Raw genomic sequence first — 24,141 nt, 5'->3', positions numbered from 1 at the left:
AGTAAAACACTATTTCCATTTAAATTGTGTAAACATTCCACAGTCTGGGAGCCATCAGATATTGTGTGGTTGGCAAGTACCTTCAATATAAAATATCTCATCTACATATACTTTAACAACTACCTTTAACCCATGGTCTGCTATGGAGACAAGTGTTGGGAATTTGTTAATGTCTTACAATGGATGATTGGTTCATTGCAACTGAACAATCATCAAAAACTAATTGGTTAGCATAATTAATAAATATTTTCCTGATTATGTTCATGTACAATACCATAAAGCAAAAACCGGTAGATCTTTCAAGAATTTTTTAAATTGCACAAAACGCATTTTAGAAATTTCACATCTTTAAACGAAGACTAGTATGTTAGGAACATAAATTTCCCGGAGTCTTTCATTCAATCCTGACCTGGAATGAGCTTGTAGCTCTTATGAAATGTAACAGACAAAACCGGCCTAGAGAAAACCATTGTTAATGCAAACAAGCATTCAAAAATTAATTGTGTTTGATTATGAGAAAACATGATAGATTGCTTGGTCGTTTAGTCATTACGACCAATCTTTGATTATTTCAAATACTCAGACCACCACCAACAAACATCTACCTTCAGTCGGTGGTATGCTCTTGGCGCCAATTCCAGCACAAAGTCATGGGAATCATCCAGAAAGAACTTGGCGATTCGACTGTAGAGATAGGGGTCTCGTCCCCCATTGTCCTGGGACCATCTGATGGCTCGTGTCAGGATCCGATAAAACAGACCATCTATAACAGTCATGATACTGTTACCATGGTTTCAGCATTAATGATATAAAGAAATGTGTTGATTTGCCACGATTTGATAAACACTATGAATGACGAACATACCTGGGAGAAAGTTGTTGAAGTCAAGATAGAATACTGCCGTGTTGTCTGAGAGAGTGTACAGGTGGCGCTGATCATCCAGCTTCTCCAGACGCATTGGGACGTAGTAGCTGAGTGTCTCCTCACGGTGAGTCTACAATACATCAATACACTTCTGTCAGGAAAACAGATCCTCTAAAAAAGCACTGAGTGTCACATGCACAGATCTGTATACTTCAACATGCTGACAAACTTCTCTGATGTTTACTGATATGTGTCTTCAATAGAGTCCTATGTGAGTTAGAGGACAGTCAACAGCATGGTAGCATGATGTGGGAAAAATCCGTAGGTGAAACCCACAGGTTGCTAATTGTGCTGTTTCAGATATACATACACTTAACAAAGAAGGAGCCACATCTCTTTCATAGTATAACAAGCTAGTTCTCATGAATATTCCTGAGTTTGAATGAACTAGACGTAATATCACTTTGAACAATATTTCAAATATTTCAGTTATATCCCAGTGTATCACGTCGAGCGAGTGAGTATAATATTACACTGCTATATTCCAGCTACATGGCAGCAGTCTGTAAACAATCTGGACCAGACAATCCAGTAATCAACAGGATGATCATCGATCTACAAAGCTGGAATATAATGACATGGGTCAACAAACTCAGTGAGTCTGACCATGTGATCCTATTAGTCCCCTCTAACGACAGGTACTGGTTACAGAAGACCAACTCCAACATTGATCAGCAGGATTTCATGTAGGGAGGAAATTCTGGTGATGCAGGTTGAGGACCACAAACCAAGGACCACAGAGATCTGAGATTCATTAACCGATGTGGGTGGTGTTGGGATTACCTGTCCACGGGGCGGCAGTCTGTGGCAGATGAGGTCAAACTTGTCCATGAGGGCCAGCAGCGTGGGCTTCTGGTCCAGGGCATCACTCCACAGTATGTCCAGAAGAGGCTCTTCCAGGATCCCCAGCTTCTCCAGGCGGTCCCACTTGTCACTCAGGAGGTCCCACTGGGACATAGCAGAACACCTGGTTACACCTACCCCCATAACCACCCAGTTCCACATAAACACATCTGATGATCGAAAATCGATTGCATGACATTAATCAGATAAACCAAAAAAGAAAAGCAACTATAAAAGGGGGTAAAAATCCTTAATATTGGTGATTACATTAGATTTTGGTTACCGATTCACCCCATCCCCATTAACCAAACTACCTGATCATGACTGGACCCAGCTGTGATGATCCTCCTTAACATATCCACCCCATTAACTACCCCAAACTACCTGATCATGGCTGGACCGAGCTGTAATGATCCTCCTGAACATATCCACCAGCCATTGAGGTTTGAGGATGACAGTGTTACGGAGGACATTGTGGGCTTGGCCAGCATTGCCGTAGTGGATGATGACGCCAAGGTCATGGTAGAACTCCAGAAGAGTCTTCACCTCTTCCGTGTCCATGACGCCATGATTACTTGCCATCTCTGTGATCTGTGACAAGTAAACAATTCAGGCTGCAGACAGAGTTCTATGTTCCAAACATGTCATGGTAGCTCGTTCACAAATGTATACAAGAACCATGCTGACCAGCGACAACAGCAATACTGTTACGCTAAATCCCGATCTCATCAACTGTCTTACACTGAATCATAGTCGCATCATTATTGTTACACTTAATCCTAGTCTAAGTTACTTTACACTAGGAATCTGCTATAGCTCACCTGATCAGTGGTTGCGAAGTGTGTGCCTGTGTCCGCCTTCTCTGTGATGTCCTGCTCAAATTTGAGCCACTTGATGGGCATCTGCTCCCCCATGTACGACTCCTGGCTAGCAATCCGCTCGATGTGCTGACGCAGCTTATCAATCTGGAGCAAGTCAATGCAACTGAGGGTCACAATGACAATTAAAATACATATACTTCCATGAGAGGTATCTAGACTATCTAATCCTCCATTAAACGATATTGCATGGCCATACTGTCAGTAATGCCACAAGAGTCTGACCTAACAAGCATACAGTCTTTAAGCATACATTTATACATACATACTTTGTATCAGTATATAAACTAAAGTGAAATAAAACTTAACTCCAGAACTGCTTTCATCCTGTTTGTTTTTCAATGTAAGGTCATTCAGAAAGTTCCTGTGACCTGACAAAGTTGAAGTATAAACTGTAGCTTAGAGATGAAGATGCTGTTGTTCAAATGGACACTATGGTGACCAAAAGTACAGGCAGAGACATACTCTCAATACAGTGGAATACCAACCATGCCTGGTGTACTTATCAATCACAAAGTACAAACAAAGCAAAGCTAACCTGCACATCCTCTCCACCCAAAGAATTATTTTCCACAGCAAAGAATGGTGTCACGATGTGCTGCGTGTATGGCTTGCCTGTCAGGAACTCTCGTAGCTGGTTGAACTTCTCAGCAACCTGTTGCAAACCACTGGCATCATTCCCAGTTTGGAATAATAAGCACTTGCCAACCATGGGAACAAATATAAACTTGAACTGAAGTGATTCCTAATTCACAATGAACACTGATGCCACAATATTTCAGAACCCTTACGACCCGTGAAGGTGCGGGTTAGAATTGGCCTTCTGCAACCCATGCTTGCCATAAAAGGCAACTATGCTTGTCGTAAGAGGCAACTAACGGGATCAAGTGGTCACGCTCACAAACATGGTTGAAACATGTCATCAGTTTCGAACTGTGCAGATTGATGCTTATGCTATTGATCACTGGATTGTCTGGTACAGACTCGATTGTTTACAGACTGCTGCCATATAGCTGGAATGTTGTGGAGTGCGGCGTAAAACTGAACTCGTCCATTCACTCCAAACCCTTACAGTTTGTCTCAATACTTAAGCTAGGTGTACACCTGCAGGATATGTATTAATATTTAAGAGATGTGTAGCGTGACCCTGAGTATCTCACCATTTCCATCTGTGCATCATGGTCCAGAGCCAGACTGTCTCGGTGGGTGCCCACGATGAAGATGGGCGGGGACAACTTGGTGTTGTCCACGCTGCTGCGCATGTTCTCCGCGGCATGGGCGTGTATTGACCGCAGCCAGAAGTCCATGTAGTCGAGAGTGGACAAACTGTCCTCTGTGTCATTCTGAAAAAGGAAGACTTTCACTGCCAGAAATACATCTGTTATGTTTGGTAGTTTAATGTCAGCAATATTCCAGCAGTATGATACATAACTGAGCTGGATGAGACAATCCATTGATTCACATCACGAGCATTAATCTCTGCAACTGGAATACATTGACAGTCATCCTGTTACATGCTTACTGTGATATGACTGGATCAGGATCATCCTGGGCTTCAAGTTTCTCACATCATTAATTGGACATCACTCACTAGAATCAGTTACAGGAGTTGTCTGATACAAGAGACAATCCATTAAAAATAGCCAAACATCTCTTAAGACACAACCATAGATGTAAACTAACACAGGCAATTGTGGTTTCTGAGCATAAGACAGTGGTAATAAAATCAAGTCATGGCATAATTTAATGGTACATCTCAGTCCAGTGAGCTAAAACACCTGTGATGAACACTCCTGCGATGTTGCCACAGGAACCCAAGTACGTGTCTACTGCATAGCGCAGCTCAAGGGAGACAACTCTACCTTTTCCTGCATCTCTGGTAAGTGTTTGTCAGTGAGATCATCACACAAGTTGAACACAATCACATAGATGGCTCGGGCGGTCAGGAAAACCTGCAACATCACCAACAAAGGAGAAATATAGGGAAAGCCACATGGTTATTAAGTCTGGTGCTAACGAGATTACACCTGGACAGTTTAACAGTTGAAAGTTGATTGCTAGTGCGGACAAACAATATATCAGTATCATTCATTATAATCTATTTATGCAGTGATGAGTTCCAGCTGGGCTGCTCACAGGCGCTTTGTTTTTTTTTTCCCCCCTCTATTACAGGAAGTAAGCACTACGTATTATCAAGCTTAACTCCCTCGGGATCATACAACTCTTGCAGCAGCTAGGCGCACGAGTCAATGTGTCTTTCCATCCTTACGAGATCCCCATTCATAGATGGGTGGACTGGGACACACAGTCACAATTTGACATGGCACTCAGCAGTGTGCCAGCTATATGGCATAGGTCTGTAAATAATTGGGTCTCGACCAGATAATCTAGTGATCAACATGATCACATCGATCTAAGCAATTGGGAGCCCATGACATGTGTCATGCAAGTCAGCAAGTCTGACCACCTGATCCCATTAGTTGCCTCTTACGACAAACATGGGTTATAGAAGACCTATTCTAGCCTGGATCATCATGGGCTGTCATACCAAATACCACAAATGATCACACATTAGCAGAAATAAATCATAATTTGAGGCATGCAACTCTCTAAATCCTGACCCAAACCTGATGACCAGTGCAAAAGTGGAACCACCAATCTACCTCCTGTCTTGGAAGTGACAGTCAACATGTGACCCATGTAGATCACAAGCCTACTGACAGCTCACAAGTTAAAAATACTTTCATGGAAGTGTATCCTGTACACAAGCTGAATCCTTCAAACAGAATCTTTTTCCGATCTTCACCATCTGTCTTCGCTACCTTCAAATCCAGTAATTATTGTATACCATCTTCCATAATGATACATCAATGCTCTAGATAATTTTTTCAGCATTGGACGTATGTATGCGCTACTGTTTTTAAATACAGGAGTGCTGGAACCCTTTTAGAGGAGCGGGAGCGGTATAGAATTTAATGGAGCATCAGTAATCTTGTGTTTTGTTTCACATATGCACCACAATATTGCTCCTCTTGTGTAAACAGGTCACTAAACAATAAAACAATAACCAGGTCCTTTAAAGAATAAAATCTTTTTTGAATCTTTTGCAAAATCTTTCAGAGTCATTTCAGATCCTTTCATTCATCAGGTGAACTGACAATTGAAGGGACCTGAAATGACCCCTAAACTTTGTGTGTAAAACACTAAAAGAAGACTTATCCATAAAAGATCTTGGGTCATCTATAACAACTTCTAACTGCCTCTCAAAAATAAAACAATACTTTTCTAGATAAAACCATCCATGCTATTTAGTGAGGTGAGGTGAGGTGAGGTGAGGTGAGGTGAGGTGAGGTGAGGTGAGGTGAGGTGAGGTGAGGTGAGGTGAGGTGAGGCGAGGCGAGGCGAAATTGTCCTTGACATCATACTTAAGAATATTTCACTCACGTGAGGGTGTGCATCAGTGTGGATGAAGGAAAACCAAGTTCTGTGGATAGTCGACTTCTTTATTGCAATGGGTGCAACAAAGAAGTTGACAATCCATAGAACTTGGTTTTCCTTCATCTATACAACTTCCAAAATGCCTTTCAAAGACATCTCGTGTGACTGCTTGCACCAGCCCAGATTCAAGCTGGTTTTATAGTGCTAGGTCAGTGAGATACCATGCCACAGTTACGCATGAATAACCCACTCAGAAACATCATACTGCTACAGAGCCGATCAGTCCTTGTCCACAATAATGGCGAGCACCAGGCAGGGACCAATCAGTACCATATTTTAACATCTTTTGGTTTGATGCGACTGGAGACAGAAGCTGTGACCTTCCACAATCTGTTCAAATTATCTAACCACTACACGACAGGGGCGGTGTATAGAGATACAGAAATGTCTCATTACTGGGTAAAAGTATATATTCAAATTGGCTGTATCTAATAAAGAATTTGACATCCATAAAAATATCTCCCTTTCTAGATGTAAAGAAAGACTGAAACCCCACAAAAGTTCAAAGAGAAAAGTAAATGTTAAAGTTTCCAGCTGGGTCAATAATATGACACGCCAGGAAATCTCTTCTATCATATTCAGCAAACAATGTAAATACATCCTGGAAAGCAAAAACATTTACCTGGTGTGTTGTGTAGTACACTGCCTGACCTGCTAAGTCCCAAATATTGAGCACAACTCGGTGACTCTTCTCAGTAGTTGGCACAAGGTCAAGGCTGTGTGTTGGTGACCCTTGGGACCCTTGACCCAGCATCTCCTGAACCAGCTGCACAACACGATCCGGTACATCATGCATTACTTCTGCGGGAACCTCTTTGATATCGTCAAACAGATTCATACCAAGGGATGTTGCCCTCCGGACCAGCGAGGGTTTCCTCTTGTCCTGTAAGAACATTTTCTTGCAGGTTTTTGTTTGTGGTTCATTCAGATCAACAATTAGTTTTTCCAAACACCTATGGACACAACCTTAAGTTTTTACTTGAAACAATATAAATACCGACCTATTAATATGATAGAGTCTGTTTGGGATCACCAAGACACATTTTAAGATGATTAGTTTTAAGAGGAATAGGATGATGCCTTAAATGTTGTTTTAATACAAGACAAAGCAGATCTAGCATTAATCCTCGTAGCTCAAAGCAATCCCCCAAACTCACACTTATCCTGTTGGTAATCTTCCCTGCTGAGTGGGATGTAACAGATGACTTGGTGTCTCTAGATGTTTTGGTTGCAGCCTCTTTCTGACGTTTCTGATAGAGCAGTTCCTGGACAATATTAGTGGCCAGTGCCTTGTGGTACTCCTCCTCTAGACCCTCACTTCCACCTTGAGACAACAGAACTATTTTAGGTGCTGGAAAATGTTGCAAAGTGCCTTGTAGTACTACTCCTCTAGACCTTTACTCCTACTGTGAGACAAAGCATGGTCAATACGCTTCACATACACACTCATATATACATCATCCTTTAAGGATGATCTCATATACAGTCTTCTTTGTTTACCTTGTTTTCAAAAATATCTGACATAATCACCAAAGTGCAGAAAATATATATGAGACATTTTGAAATTTTGTGTCAAGCCTGTTTTCCTAAATGGCTCCAAGCAAATTTTCCACAACGAACATTATATTAATTCTGATGAACATCAAGAATAAACAATGTTCTGATTAGAATAATACAGTAACAGTAGTCTTAAAAAGAAAAGAACTTTTCTTACCAAGAATACCCATGTTTTTCTTCTCTGTGTCACTTTCTTCTTCCGGTAGTTGCTCCCCCTTGATGGCTAGTTGCCATGACGATCTGTTGTTGAGGTTGAAGGAGCAGGAAGCGGACAGGTCGATGCCATCTGTGCTCTCCTCAGCTGTGTTATGGCTGTGGACACGAGTATATCATGTTACAACAGTTTTGCTGATGCAACAATAAGTCTAACAACTTTGTTTAAATCCTACTCAGCAACATGAAAGACACCTGTAAACATGGCTGACAGACTCAAAGAACCAGTGGCTGATGTCAAAATCTGGGTTTCTGTAATTCCTCTAAAGTGAGCCACAGAGGCTGACCAGAAGCCTGATCAATGACCAAGGGGAGGTTCTTGGTGGTCCAAAGTGTGAGGACTTTAGAAAGATCAGTGTGAGGTTTTGGTCTGTCTGTTTGTGTGTCTGTCTGTCTGTGGGTTGCAGAAGTCTTCAGACACTTGGGGTTAAGGGGCTCTGAGAACACTGGAGACAATGTTCAGAGACTTGGGGTTAAGGGGCTCTGAGAACACTGGAGACAATGTTCAGAGACTTGGGGTTAAGGGGCTCTGAGGACACTGGACACAATCTTCAGACACTTGGGGTTAAGTGGCTCAGAGGACACTGGAGTCCATCTTTAGGCACTGTGTTTAAGGGGCTCTGAGGACATTGGAGAAAATCTTCAGACAGTTGGGGTTAAGGGGCCTTGCGGAGAGTTGATTGCTAACGTAAGGTGACAAGGGTGTATGTTGGGTTTAGTCCCCCCCAAAAATGCCCAAACTGTTCTAAATGAAATCTGATGTTTTACTTGTATGAAGAATCGAATAAAAAATTATTGAATCAAGGGTCCAGTATAGAAAATTGAATCAAATCGAGGTCTAGGTGAATAGTTTCACCCCTAGTCACAACTATGGACACACTTCTGTCCCCCATATTGCCATCTTCCATTCTACGGAAAGGACACAACCTTGCACAGTGAATAGCAATGGCACAGACTACTGCACAGACTACTGCACAGACTACTGCACAGACTACTGCACACCCATGCTGCTCCATCAATAATCCACGTTAGTGATGGAGAGACCATAAATTTTCACACACAAATCTTCCATAAGTCATACAACCAAAATACCTTTGACCTGTGAGGGCTTTCTTGAGACTAGTTTTGCCCACTCTATCCTTTCCCACGAGCATAAGACGTGTGCGGAACACTGGCTGGGTTCCTGTCGAGCACGCCTTTTCGTACGCCTCCATCGCATCCGGACCACGGGCAACAATCTCCTTTGGAGCATCATCTGCAAGAAGTTGTTTTTGATTAAGTTTTAGGTAACTGTAGAAACATCTTATAAGGTTCAATTTACCATTCAGAACCATAAAATCAGTGATGAGTCTTTAAACCAGTTTTGGTACTAATCAAGAAATATGTGGCTAAATGGAATGACAAGAATATTATTGACATCACTTTGAAAACTAGATTTTTGGATCAGTATATAAGGCAAACGCTCAGCATCAACAGGAATATGAGACTGACTGAGACTGTTTGATGAGGTGAGGTAATGTGAGATTTTACATTTTGGGATATGTTTAAAAAATGGCACTAATGGTAGTACAGGAAGTGACATGAAGAGATGAATACTGACATGGGTTATCGTGTCCAGGAATGAGTAAGTGAATAGGATTTCACATTGCTCTGAACAGTTTTCTAGCTTTATCATGGTATGTCAACTGAAAGGAGGAAGAGTGATGTGAGTTAAGTTTTACGCCACTTTTTGCAATATTACAACGGGTGATACCACAAATGGGTTTCACACACTGTACTCATGTGGGGAATCAAACCGAGGTCTTTGGCATGATGCTCAAACACTTTAACCACTAGGCTACCCCACCACCCCTTAAAATAGGGAGGAAGGCCTCAAGTGAAGCAGATCTAAAACTTTACCACTTTGTTGAAACCCATGGACAGGTTCAGTGTTGATACAGCTAGAAACATGATTCAGTAAATAGGGCTTCAAACCTACAGTGACAGGTTTCTGGTATCTATATAATACTTGTTACTATACCTGGACTAGGAATTAGAGAAACAGAAGAAGGGTTGAGTGGTGTATCCAGGTGAAACTGCTGGCTGGTATGTCAGTAGACTGGTACAATAACATTGGTACTTAGCGGGACTTGTGCTTTACAAGCAGCAAGACATGTTCATGAACATCCAGAATACCTGGGATATGACTGGTCCTTTGTAGTCCAGTCCTGTGCTCTAGGAGATGATTAAATACATCAGTTTGATGGTGAGTTTGGGTTGAATGAGTTGGATTTTTACTCCACCTTAAGGAATATTCCAGAAATATCATGGCAGGAGACACCACAAACAAATGTGGGAAATCAAGCAAACGCTGTAACCACTGGGCTACCCCATCACCCCAGTTTGACATTGATGGATATAATTCATAATATCAACCACTTGGTATCTGACCTAGATTCGATTATTTCCAGACAACCCTGAAACAGCCTAAATATTGTCACTTTTGGCATCAAACAACTTGTAGCGATTTACTATTCAAGATCCTCAATGGCTCCGAAATCAACAATCTCTTAACAAAGGCACTGAGCTTCTGTCTCCCCACTTGTGTTCTGATGACACCTCACATGAAGCAGCAGTTAGACAAGCCTTTCTGGTGTGTAAAAATCAATATACTGTCACCTGGATGATTGGGACTTTGAGTAATAGAACATGTGATTACTCATGACATGCTATATAGCAAAAATCATTGTCCAGATTCACCTTAGCTGCTAAAACTCTGGCAGAAATGGCTCTGCCAATAACTTCGTGTCAACACAGCGAAATCAATGTTTTGCAGGAAATGGCATTGCATCCATTAGGTGGCCTTGCACACGACACACGTGCAGCATACAAATACTGTTAAAGAAATTGGACTTCCATAACATCAGCAAACACATGGATGTGGTAGGCTTTTTATTTGGCAAGATTCAAGTTGAAAATGAACATGTGGGATTTATTGATAGGTTTGTGAAGAGAAAGCCTACCTTTTTCAGATTTATCATTTCAGCTTTGCTTGTGTTGCAGGTAAAATGACTGAAAAGGGCTGTAGAGATGTAGAGATCTGCATTAACTGACTGCTTTTGGAATCCTTTGATTTATTTGTTTTGTTTTTGTTTGTTGTTTAACATTGCACATGACAATCTCCCAGCCATATGGCAGTGGTATGTAAATAACTGAGTCTGGACCAGACGATTCAGTGATGAGCATTGATCTCCACAACTTTGACATAATGACGTGTCACCTGTCAATATTTCATTAGACCAACACTGACTTACTTAGATCTGTCAATATTTAGTTAAATCAACTATGAGTGAATTCTTTAAATGTCACATGCAACGTAAAACAACTTTGCTGATTCTAATACCTTTCAGCATGCACTTACTGAAACAAATCATCAAAATGCCAATTTCAACCTAGGAAATTGAAGAAGAAGAAAAAAAAAACGCTACGAAAAAAAAGCCCGCAAAATCGGAGTTCAAATGAAAAAAAAAAAAAAGTGGGTCCAACAAGCTCATAACGTTTGTGCAGTGAATAGGTTCAGTATGCATACCCAGATTTTGAGGTTGTGAGCAGTAGTCTAAGATTGGTTGTGTACACAGACAAGTAAGTAATCTACTTGCAAAATTGGAGTTCAAATGAAAAAAAAAAAAAGTGGGTCCAACAAGCTCATAACGTTTGTGCAGTGAATAGGTTCAGTATGCATACCCAGATTTTGAGGTTGTGAGCAGTAGTCTAAGATTGGTTGTGTACACAGACAAGTAAGTAATCTACTTGCAAAATTGGAGTTCAAATGAAAAAAAAAAAAAAGTGGGTCCAACAAGCTCATAACGTTTGTGCAGTGAATAGGTTCAGTATGCATACCCAGAGTTTGAGGTTGTGAGCAGTAGTCTAAGATTGGTTGTGTACACAGACAAGTAAGTAATCTACTTGTTGCATAAAAAACAACAACAACAAAAAAACCCAAACATGTTGATTGTGATAAGCAGACTCTGTCACAGAGAAAACTTAATGTCTGGTTTATTGATACCTATGATGCCTGTCTGCTAGCGACAATATGCAATGCACAACTTTAATCACTGACCACATGCAATTTGAAATTAACACCTATCGGGCTTAAAGGCCATAAACAAAGAGGCGGCTAAACGTCTTGGCAAATGAACCAGTGGCCAATGAAAGTCTTCGTTACACTTGAGTGCACATTCACCAGCTCTGACAGGGTTTGGCATCACGGCTGCTTCATTTTGAGGGAGGTGAACCATGTACAAAAAGTTGCACTTTTGATTTGTGATTATACACTTATAATTCTGATTATTTGTTAATCTGCAATGCATGTCATATATCATGAATAAGTGATAACTGTGTTTTATTTATGTTTGGTTTTTTTTGTTGCATGTGACCTTTAATAGGTAGCAGTGGATTTATTCCTGCTTAAAGGAAAATGGTCTTTATTCTCGGTTTTTAACTCGGTTACTTGTATTTCTTCCATTTCAATAAAAAATTACCTTCAAAATGCATTAAATAATGTGTTAAACTTTAGATCTGTGACCTAAACATGCTAAAGCCTTATGTATTTTGTGAACTAATTTCAAAAATTACGAAATATATATTTCTGGGAGCAGATTCTGTTTCATGAATGATCGGCTGTCACCCAAGCAGTAGCTGGGTAAATAGTTCTGGACAAAATCATTACAGCTAACAGCTGATTTCTCGTGAAACAACCTACATGCTGGCAATAAAGGTTGAAATTGATGCAGCTGATGCTGTTTTATCTGCATGTCATATCATGTCATGTCATGTCATGATGTGGGCGGATTTCATGACAGAGTCGGCTAAATCAGACGTCATCCTATCAACTACCACCATACCACTCAGTGTTCTGTTAGCAGTATGGCTGTCCATTAGAGCCTGCTTATTGTTTAATGTCAGGATAAGGAAAGACCAATTTTATTTCGTGTTTTGTGGATTCTTGTCCACTGAAAACGTAAATGCAGGAGGGGGAAAAAATTACCAATCAAAGTAATATTCCTTCAAAATACTCGAAGAATTTTACTTCTGGCCCTGAGAAATATTCTCTGGTAAATTTACATTTCTGGCCAATAAATACATTGGGATTTAATTTTTTGTAGTAGTGACAATTAATTTCTAATTCTGTATCTTATTCTTGAAAAAAATATAGCAGGCATATTCATAAAACAATAAAAGAAATTTAGTCAAAATTTCATTGAAATTTGCATGTGAAGTAAAAAAATTGTGCAACACTAACAGGTGATAGTAACAGAGTGATTCAAATTTTATGTCATTTTGTACAGCACAGAACTTGGATGGTAGTCAATCAGTTTGAAGTGAGGAAAAGCATCTGAAAATACTGAAATATATTTCTTGTCTGTTTTACATGGATATAATACACACCTGTGTCAATATCACTTATCTCCAACTAAACCTTTAATATGAAAATTATATCTTGGTCCATTTTCAACACTCTTCTTGTTCTTCAGCTCATACCAAGAGTCTGTTAGGTACATACCTGTGGAACCATGCTACTTTCCTAACAACACCCTCAATGTCATACAAATTAATATTAACATCAAAGAATCAATAGAATAGAGTTCTTGGACATGATGGATGAAGCAGGATGTTTCAGCAGCTGTGGCACCTTATATCACACGGCTGGTCACTGTTATTCATCAAGCTTTGATCTCGGTTACTGGTAATGTGTTGACGTGACAAATGGTAATGTGTTGATATGACAGTTGTAACAGTTTGTCAATGACTTACACTTCCTAGCTGACTGAGAATCGATGGGCAAATTGGCCAATGTACTGACTGTCGCCCTCTTGACCACAGAATCAGTTGTCCTCAAAGTACGTCTTCAGGAATAAAGCAGTGTTCATATATAACTTAATACTTCTGTAGCCTACTTAATAATCCCTGCAGTTAAAAAATCGACAGTGCCAGAAAAAACTGCTGTCAAGGTTCTTTCAAGGACATATTTTAAAGTTGTCGATATTTTTCACATTGGCCACTTCCATTGTAATTATTCCACCTTGAGACACCACACACCTGTCCAGTCTAAGCAAACATGATATGTACAGGGCTTCTGCGAGGATGAGCCGCTTATACGACATCAATACTTGATGGTCTTCGTGATGATGAGTGCACAGTACACACCAGTACAGAGGACGTGACTCTCGTCATTAGCATGTGTTTATTGTACATCACATTTAGAGTGCTCAGATATAAGACTACTAAATATGTTGTTTACAATATACCAGTTACCAAAAAACAAGGCTCCACACCTAAGACTGTATGTCCAGGGCTTCAAGATTGAGACGCCTTGCTAACTGTTGACTGGACAAACTTGATTGCTTGAAATCTTTAGAGTTTTAGTAAGTTTGGTTTCCATTGATATTCTGTTCCTAAGACACATGAATATGAAAGGGAACATGAGAGTATTCTTTCAAAACAAAAGCATAAATCACAATCTTTTCTCTCAGTACCTATCAACCTGTGCTAGGATTACATGCCGCAAGTTTCATGACTCGAACATATTTGAAGGAAATGTTAAGCATATACAAGTTTACAATTGTACAAATTACGAGCGGTAATTCAGCAGATGAATCTAGCATCTGATAGATGCAGATGGTAGAGGAGAAAGCCCTTTATTCAAAAACAACAAGCATTCCTATGGTTATTTTTTCAGCCGATATCCGTAAGTACTGTGAGAATACGAAGCGCCTTCCTACATTGAAACATATTAAGAAAACATGTTTAGCATCAAGCAATTCAAGTCAGTAACACATACTCAGAACAGATTTGCCTTTAACTGCACCTTAAATATTGTGTGTGCATTATATGAACTGTCCAAACTCGGATAATAAGATTAAAAAATCTAGTCCTAATTCACATCAGGCCTAATAACTTCTTTATTTCTTTTAATACTAATTGTTACTTCCACTAACTGTTAAATCAATCAACTTTCATATCCAGTAATTTCACAGTGTGGAAAAATATTATTCCAACCTTGGATATTATGCTCTGGATAATGATAGTAATGAAGTAAACAACTTAATACTTCTTTCTAGCTTCTAATTCCTTTGTGTTTAGTCTTTTTCACTATGTCATCTGGACAGACCAATGCAGCAAACATTTTACCTCAAATATTTCATAATAATGATCAGTCTGTGAAAAAAGCAATAATCTCAACCAAAGAAAATAAACACCAGTGTACATTATTTCTGCTTTCTCCAACCTCACCTCCCTCTAATGGACATATGAGCTTTTCAATATCTTACATTCTCCAACCTCACCTCCCTCTAATGGACATATGAGCTTTTCAATATCTTACATTCTTCAACCTCACCTCCCTCTAATGGACATATGAGCTTTTCAATATCTTACATTCTTCAACCTCACCTCCTTCTAATGGACAAGCAGATAACAAACAGAAAACAGAATGGATGAGCTTTTCAATACTAGTATATAACAAAGGAAATGACAATGACCAGTGGAGACCATTCAGCTTGGAGGTAATTTTGTTCTGTTAATATTCTGCCGTCTCGCCACGTGGGAACTCAGTCAACATGCTATTGTGATGCTAATGCTGATCTTGTCCTTGGTCCTGCTAGTGGCCATCATAGAATTGTCTCTACCATTGTGATGCATGGCACTGACCAAGAAGGGATTGTCTAGGTAATGCACATCAGAAACAATGGCAATAAGATATACAAGCTTATATGTCTTTCATATAAGTAATATCTGGGTTGCACTACTTTGGTTTCAAATTGAACATAATTTTGTCAGCATTATACATATAGGTATATGATCTTGCTGACTCAGTTTTGTCTGCTATGTTCTGTGTTGTGCTAGACAATGTATGGTTGCATAAATATGTCATAGGTACCAGGTACAAGAACAGAGGTTTATGCGAGAGACTGTGAGCTCTGCAGTATTTAAGAAAATGAATATGAGCAACAGTGAAGGATGGAGAAAATGTCATACCTACTTAATAAAAGACTCATGAAGGTCTGGGTAAGAATTTTGACCTTCAGTAAACCATGCTTGTCGAAAGAGGTGGCTAAAGGGGCTTGCTGACTTGGTTGACACATGTCATTGGCTCCCAATTTCACAGATCAATGCTTATGCTATTGATCACTCGATTCTCTGGTCCAGGCTGGTGAGAGAGTTTAGTTTTATGCTGCACTCAGCAATATTCCAGATATATGGCAGCATTCTGTAAATAACTGAACCTGGGCCAGACAATCCAGTGAGCAACAGCATGAGCATCGATCTACATAAATGGGATGACATGTGTCAATCAAGTCAGTGAGTCTGACCACCCAATCCTGTTAGTTGCCTCTTATGATAAGCATAGTTGCCTTTTGTGGCAAGCCTGGGTTACTGAAGGCCTATTCTAACCCGAACCTTCACAGGTCCACCAACTTCTAAACATGCCGCTCATAGAAACATTATTATTATGATTATTACATAATACACTGAATTGCAAAAAAAAAGTCACCCCCTTTTTGAAACTGGTAATCAGTTTAATTCAAAGACAAGTAAATAACATAATAATTGTCGGAAATATTTCAGAATTGACATGCTTGATCATCAATACTTAAATAAAGGTCAAAATCCTTCCCAAAATCATTCTGTATTACTCTGCGAAGCTCATACTCACCACATATCACATCTGTATCATGATACAGGCTACAAGAGCTGACTGATTGTCAACAGTGTTCACCAGGGCTGGCATGCTTAAAATCCAATCAGAGTGATCTATCACAACAATTGGTGCCAGGTTCATTTCAACATGCAGCATCAGACCTAATGGTGCTAGACAGCTTGTAGGGTACACTATACACAATGATGGACAGACACAGACATGTAAGCACCTGTTCACGCAACCTACAAATAAAATTCCAGACTTAACTAAGGCATGATCCAAGCATTTGACATTTGGATTGAACCTGTAAGAGCTTTACAGTCACAGCAGTGCAGTATATATGTACACAAAGAGTAAATTATTCAAACTGTGAGGGCTGGCATTATAGATGTAGAAGATTGTGAAACCCAAGAAACCAGGTCCATATGGGCCAGTGAACTGACTCTGATCAGAGTGATTAACGTTGCCAAGGTATGCTGTTAACTCTGCCCTGATCCCATCAATAATGTATTTCAACAGGCTCAGGAACTGCACAGTCCAGCTCTGTGGGTGAACACATATTGATACGAGCTTTACACATTTCATGACAAAACAAACTTGCTATGGATCAGGACGGTCAGACGGATCTGGTTATTTGGTTTCGTTCGTTTGTCAGTGTACAGTTTTTTAATGTAAGCATAAAATCGAGAATCGAGGGCGTCCATAATGTCCCATGTTTCTACACGGCTCTCTTAGACACTGACATGGACTGTCCCATCATTTACTGTATTCTTAATCAGTCAGCCATCTTATTAGTTGCAACTACTGCTACATGCAGACATTTGTACATCATACCTTCTCGGAACAATCTTTTGGAACATGTATTTCACATTTCTTTACGGAAGATTTTTCTAAACAAATAGTTTGTCAAGGAAAATGAACCAAATCAATATTTTTGGTTTAGTAGTGAAATGAATCAATAGTTTATATGAATTTTCAATTCTAGTTTTTACAAAAATATTTTCTTTTAATCACACTATCAGTACATTAATGGAAATACCAAAACATCAAAAGTTTTCAGTTGATTGCTTAATCAATTAATAAATATGCTGTTTGTTTGGTAAAGCTGGGTAGAAATATACACGGTACCTCCAAATCCAGCTGGGAAATATACTCTCTTGATATTCATGCTGACAGGAAGCAATATTTTACAGTTGACAAGAGTGAAATGAGGTATATTTGACTTCAAAACATATCTTACAGCTTACAATAACATGCATTAAATTTAAACTTGCTAAATGATACAGATCTTCTACTGTCTGAGTGCAACTTATACTGAATTAGATGTTGTGGTTCTACACTGCAAGGGCAAACATTGCAGTGTTCGAAACACCTGCTAGCCCAACTGCCCATGGCGGGTTATTTTCAACACAGACTGCCAGATTCCCACATTCACCTGCCATGTGGTTAAGTTAAAATTTAGACATATATATGAAAATAATTTGTGGGCAAGCCAGTTTTGGTCAGGGCTGACAAGTTCTACACCTAACCAGCCCTGTGGTCTGGCTTAAATCTCTGAGAATTTCATACCCTGGAAAAAACCAGAAAACCGCTTCTGTAGAAAAATATGTGTTATGTGACTTTTCCCATATTCTGTCAGAGGCAAGAAAAAATGAGAAACAAATATATTTCAGCCACAAATCATATCAAATATGTGTAAATATCCTGTAAATACATTCCTTATAAACACAACAATCAGTCTGCCAGTAGTTTCCATATAAACTAGAGCTAGACTGATCATACAAGTTTTTTAACAGATCAATCAGAACATACATCATCATTACTGACAGCTTAAATCTAATCAATAAAACAACTTTGTATCTGTCAGTCACCACCTCTGCACTTCCGATACACCATGTTGTGTCGGGAAAAGAAAAAGTCTTATTCATGTTGATTAAAAATCAGAACTCAGGTTGTTGTTGAAAGTACAGGGCAATAACACGACTAAAACTACACCGATTTCAGCAATGGCTGCTAAAAGTCCAAACACACCATGAATTGTCCCATGTCTTACAGAAAATGGGATCTGGCTTGTCCAATTATACAGGACTTCCCTGGATCTAGTTTTGAGTCCAAGGGACAATCAGTAACAGCTTTGTCTTTCACAGCATGAATATGGCAGAGACATATCAGGTTACACATGATATTGCCTAATCGTCAGCATACAGTCAGCCGTCTAACCCACCCAGCCACCATGCTTCCTGTTGTTGTTTTCATGAAATTATATCTACTATGCAATAATGTTCCACATTCAGAATCAACTGGGGAAAATAAGTATAGTAAGGTACATATGAAGTGAAAAAGGTTTTAGTGAGCAGCACATGAGAACAGTTACCAAACTAGTTATGTGCAACAAAGCAATCTACCATTGATTGTATTATTTTGGGAGGGACAGACCATTCATTATTCAGAGTTGATAATACTTTTCCTTACACACCTGTGGGCTAAAAAAAACCCCATTAGAGATATTTGGTATCAAAAGGATATGAGAGACAGAATTCCAGGTTCATGATTGGCTTGTCCTTTGTGATTAACCGAGATCAGATTATAATGGAAAATGTTATGGAAAATGTTTCTGACTAATTACTTTACACAAATCATATTCCTGTGACAAGAGAGTCAACTTACATGGAAGTGCGGTTTTCAGCTGTAAAAACTGAGGCTGGAGTTTTGATTTATTTGCCCTTCCTGTTGACCAGATTCAATCACTAATGACACCTGTATTTGCTTCAAACAAAATGGCTAGTAAAAATGATGATTTGGTTGAAATTATAGATCTATACTGCTACAAAATGTGTTATCCTACTGCGGCTACAGATAAGTGGCGTACAGGGGTAATGTACACTTATAACTCAATGCTGTACGGCATAATCTAAGATTTCAGGAGAATCATGTACGCACATAAATACCTTTGTACGTCTAACACACATATACAAAGTTTAATAGCTGAAAGGTTCTTTAAAACTATAAATAACAAACCACTTCACCTGCTTGCTGACCCTAAAATATCAGCACTCCTTCAAAATTCCAAGTACATCTCCACTTGCAACATGAGGTGTAAGTGCACCTACACCCCAAAAAGTTATCTGGAGCCCTGTCCTACCACATGTAAGAATGTCCATCTCTGATTGGTTCATATGACCTTGAATGTGGCCATACCCTGCAGAAGTGGGTATAAAGCTTTGAGAGGAAGAATAAGTCATCTATACCCCACCCCATGGAAAATGGCATATATCCATGGCCACTATTGAGGGTGGTTCTCATTGTCTAGTCAGTACCACGTTAGTATAATGTATGATTCAGTTTGTTTTATTGTTGCATTTACACACAGACTTAAACATTCTGTACAATATATTTGTTTGCATTTTGATTTAGGATATACAGAGTTTTATGCATCCCTCATTAGGTTTGTCCATGAGTGATGCATAAAACCTCATATACCCCTCATCACAAACCTACAACTTATATTCTACCTCACAAAGTTCATGAAATCACTTGAGCATGTTGAATAATTAACATGAAAAGCGTAATGAATGTAGAAATGAAAATACCTGTTGACGTCAAGTTGGATGTACATTGTACACATACTTTGTCTATTATTCAACTGATCAAAACTGATTTTGCTGAACATGGTTTTGATTGGCTAGAGCACTAAGTTGTTAATTGGGCTAAGGGCTGGCAAGGATGGATACTCCACTTCTACAGTCTACAGTTAATTCAGCTACATACTAAATATCTTGAACCCATGCTGAAACTTCATAGTTATAACAGTGATGGATTAATTTCTTTTCTGTTTCATTTAGCCACAGACACACATACAAGTTTTCTTGTTGAGGGTCACATTAAATATCAGTAGTTATCAGTATGAGGGCTTACATCAGTCATGACGGCTGACGTTTGTATTACATGACACTTTAATCAGGATATTTGATAATTGTTACATACATTCATGCCAGTTATACAGGAAATAGTATCATTAGGGGCACAAGATTGTTGACAAAGATTGACAGAGGACATACACTGGAGAAGGTATGACCTGTATGGCTTGTGTGTCATTAGCAAACAAAGATTTTCTAGAAAACCCAGAAGAAACAACTTAGCCCAAGATTTCACCCATGTCGACAAAATATTCACTTATTTCAAACAAGGTGCATGTCCTGAGAGAAAGGTGTTGTGACAAACACAAAAGTGTTACATTCTCGTGTCACATAACTAGTTTTGTTTTGGAAGAGTAAGAGAAAAAAATATTCTTTCTCTCACAAACATGAACAACTACATATATTATTCCCTTATATTTAAAAAACTTACTTCCTGCATACGATAAAAGAATGCTTATGCAAGAATTATACCAAATTACCTCCCAATGAGACTATTCAATGATGGGCTTTAGATTTTGACAAATAGGATGATTATAGTACATAAATACTCAGTATTCTTGAAATGTTCACCCACCTGGTTTGACAAATTTTGCTGCCTTTGTGTTTCCATAGATGTCGAGGAACAACCAGAGCGTCCTGTTGGTCGGAAGTCGTGACAAATAAACCCCCTTGTGCTCATTATTAATGAAGACTTGTAGATGGCCCTCCGTTGTCACGTAAAATGTAACACGTGTCCCTGATGCGGTCAAATTCTCATTAACTGACCGAGCCCAGTAGCCTTCCTTCTTCAATAGATCAGGAAATGCAAATTTGGGGAGGTCAGCCTGGGTCAGCTTGTTGGGGTCGTTTGTGGTGACTCCGATCCGAAGGGCGCCACTCCATGTTGAAACACAGGTCAGTTCCACACACAGCTTATGGCCCACCTGGATTGCCTGGTCACCAAACACTAGCCCATTACAAAAATGGGCCTCTGATCTTGTTGCTTGCTTTCTATCATCAGACAGGACAATGGCTCTACCATGGACATGATGAAATTTCATCTTGATCCGAGAATTTCCATAATGGATTTGATAAACCTCACATTAGGGAACCACATCTGATCATTATTTCTTCATAAAGTTCACAGATGTGTTTCTGAATAATTCTGCCATTTTGGTTGATTTACATGACATAGGTATTGACGTCTACACAAAATGAGTCATGGTATCGGTAGTTTACTGGTTGTATCTGGCTCCTCTGCCACATGTCACCGAGTCAGCTCTTGGTGCTTCATGTCCAGCTCTGGAATCAGAAAAGACACGAATTATATACAAGCAAACAGTTGGTCTGTTGGGTGACACTGATTCCAAATCAATAGTGACAGCCTAGCTTCATTAAAGGCGTTGCCACCCTGGATGGTGTGGCAGGTAGTTGCAGTTCATATCATATGATCACTGGTTCTCACTGATGTCATGCTGTGCTACTGGTACTCCCACAGGACTAGTAATTAGTGTCTATACCTGGGGAATATCCAGATGTGTTCAGGAAGTGGTGTGTTAGGTGGTTGCAGTGACATGTTGTAGAAGTGTATCTAATGTGGTAGGTGGTGTGTTGGAAAGGTGAAGAATAGGCAAGTGGTGTGTTGGGAGGTGGTGCAATGGAGAGGTGGTATGCTGGCAGGTGGTGAATAGGCAAGTGGTGTGTTGGGAGGTGGGGCATGGAGAGGTGGTATGCTGGCAGGTGGTGAATAGGCAAGTGGTGTGTTGGGAGGTGGTGCAATGGAGAGGTGGTATGCTGGCAGGTGATGAATAGGCAAGTGGTGAGTTGGGAGGTGGTGCAATGGAGAGGTGGTATGATGGCAGGTGATGAACAGGCAAGTGGTGTGTTGGGAGGTGGTGCAATGGAGAGGTGGTATGCTGGCAGGTGGTGAACAGGCAAGTGGTGTGTTGGGAGGTGGTGCAATGGAGAGGTGGTATGATGGCAGGTGATGAACAGGCAAGTGGTGTGTTGGGAGGTGGTGCAATGGAGAGGTGGTATGCTGGCAGGTGGTGAATAGGCAAGTGGTGTGTTGGGAGGTGGTGCAATGGAGAGGTGGTATGATGGCAGGTGGTGAATAGGCAAGTGGTGTGTTGGGAGGTGGTGCAATGGAGAAGTGGTATGCTGGCAGGTGGTGAATAGGCAAGTGGTGTGTTGGGAGGTGGTGCAATGGAGAGGTGGTATGCTGGCAGGTGGTGAATAGGCAAGTGGTGTGTTGGGAGGTGGTGCAATGGAGAGGTGGTATGATGGCAGGTGATGAATAGGCAAGTGGTGAGTTGGGAGGTGGTGCAATGGAGAAGTGGTATGCTGGCAGGTGGTGAATAGGCAAGTGGTGTGTTGGGAGGTGGTGCAATGGAGAGGTGGTATGCTGGCAGGTGGTGAATAGGCAAGTGGTGTGTTGGGAGGTGGTGCAATGGAGAGGTGGTATGCTGGCAGGTGGTGAATAGGCAAGTGGTGTGTTGGGAGGTGGTGCAATGGAGAGGTGGTATGCTGGCAGGTGGTGAATAGGCAAGTGGTGTGTTGGGAGGTGGTGCAAAGGAGAAGTAGTATGCTGACAGGTGGTGAATAGGCAAGTGGTGTGTTGGGAGGTGGTGCAATGAGTCTACCAAGGTTTTAAGCACTACTTATGCATTGGAAGAACTACAACAGCTTGGAGTTGCTATCAATAAATACTTGGGTTTGACAGCAAAAACAAAGAGAGGTGCATTATTATGTCAAAAGTGATTCTATTACCAGGAATTATTCATTATATCCAATACACCATATGGATATTCCATCCCTACCAGTTCCTTCCCATTGCCATCAAGCAAATCACCATATTGCTATCCCTAGATCTAAGTTTATGTTTGCAATTGTGATTGTTATAATGATTTACAAATCAGTCAGTGAAGACAAAAAATATTCCCCTGTCAATGTCAACACCACAATTACAGGTGCAAATCATTGTGTCCCAATTACAGGTAAGGCCATCATACATTATTAATGAGATTCTCAACCTTAGCCAATGGTATTGATCATATCAGAGGACACTAATGAACACCAGTGTCAAATAATTCGTGCACTGTTCCCAACAGAAGGAAACAGCTGTTCTCTGTCTTTAATGAGTCAGTCCGCCTGGATATACCCATCGCTATACAATGTGTAAGTGGCTTCATAAATATCAGGGGTCATGGGGTAGCTTAGTGGTTAAAGCATTTGCTCCCCCGCATGGGTACAATATAAGTTATCACATCGTGTCGAGGGAAATACAGGTTTTTTTCAGTCCTGAGTAAGGTTAAGACAACCTTAAGAGGGACTGATAAAACCCTGTATTTCCCTTGACACGATGGGATAACGCATTTATCTAGCTGAATGTTTTCACTAAATCAAAACAAAACAACACGCAACACGACACGTTTCATTGCTGCAATGTTGACACCAGCTGATCGTTTCACCTCAATGTACTGCACGTTACTAAAGGCTTGTCGATGCATGCTTTTCTCCCTTCGTGTCGTCACCGAGGCGTAGTGGGGTGATATGACTTTCGTAGCAGGAGTATACGACATTTATACTCCCGCCCGCCGATTGTGATGGATGTACATGGTATTTTATCAGAGTCATGTGGACCAATCAAAA

The 24,141-nt window shown here is 40.1% G+C and overlaps 1 protein-coding gene across 1 annotated transcript in view; it reads right to left on the bottom strand.

Annotated features, from left to right (window-relative positions):
• LOC137291448 (uncharacterized) overlaps positions 1 to 24,141 on the bottom strand; it is a 46,257-nt gene that overhangs the window by 7,316 nt on the left and 14,800 nt on the right. Inside the window, exons 2-14 of the mRNA XM_067822796.1 lie at positions 21,086 to 21,792; positions 9,007 to 9,169; positions 7,859 to 8,013; positions 7,302 to 7,468; positions 6,767 to 7,027; positions 4,509 to 4,598; positions 3,807 to 3,989; positions 3,185 to 3,301; positions 2,590 to 2,733; positions 2,153 to 2,359; positions 1,709 to 1,873; positions 866 to 995; positions 606 to 763 (exon numbers count right to left, since the gene is read on the bottom strand). Coding sequence (XP_067678897.1) covers positions 606 to 763; positions 866 to 995; positions 1,709 to 1,873; positions 2,153 to 2,359; positions 2,590 to 2,733; positions 3,185 to 3,301; positions 3,807 to 3,989; positions 4,509 to 4,598; positions 6,767 to 7,027; positions 7,302 to 7,468; positions 7,859 to 8,013; positions 9,007 to 9,169; positions 21,086 to 21,551 — 2,406 coding nt within the window. The 5' untranslated portion in view covers positions 21,552 to 21,792. The remainder of the gene's footprint in view (positions 1 to 605; positions 764 to 865; positions 996 to 1,708; positions 1,874 to 2,152; positions 2,360 to 2,589; positions 2,734 to 3,184; positions 3,302 to 3,806; positions 3,990 to 4,508; positions 4,599 to 6,766; positions 7,028 to 7,301; positions 7,469 to 7,858; positions 8,014 to 9,006; positions 9,170 to 21,085; positions 21,793 to 24,141) is intronic.

The sequence above is a fragment of the Haliotis asinina genome, chromosome 7 (genome assembly GCF_037392515.1).
Source record: "Haliotis asinina isolate JCU_RB_2024 chromosome 7, JCU_Hal_asi_v2, whole genome shotgun sequence".
Classification (NCBI taxonomy): Eukaryota; Metazoa; Mollusca; class Gastropoda; order Lepetellida; family Haliotidae; genus Haliotis; species Haliotis asinina.
The sequence above is the reverse complement of the archived record's forward strand: the minus strand, read 5'-3'. Positions and strand labels throughout refer to the sequence as shown.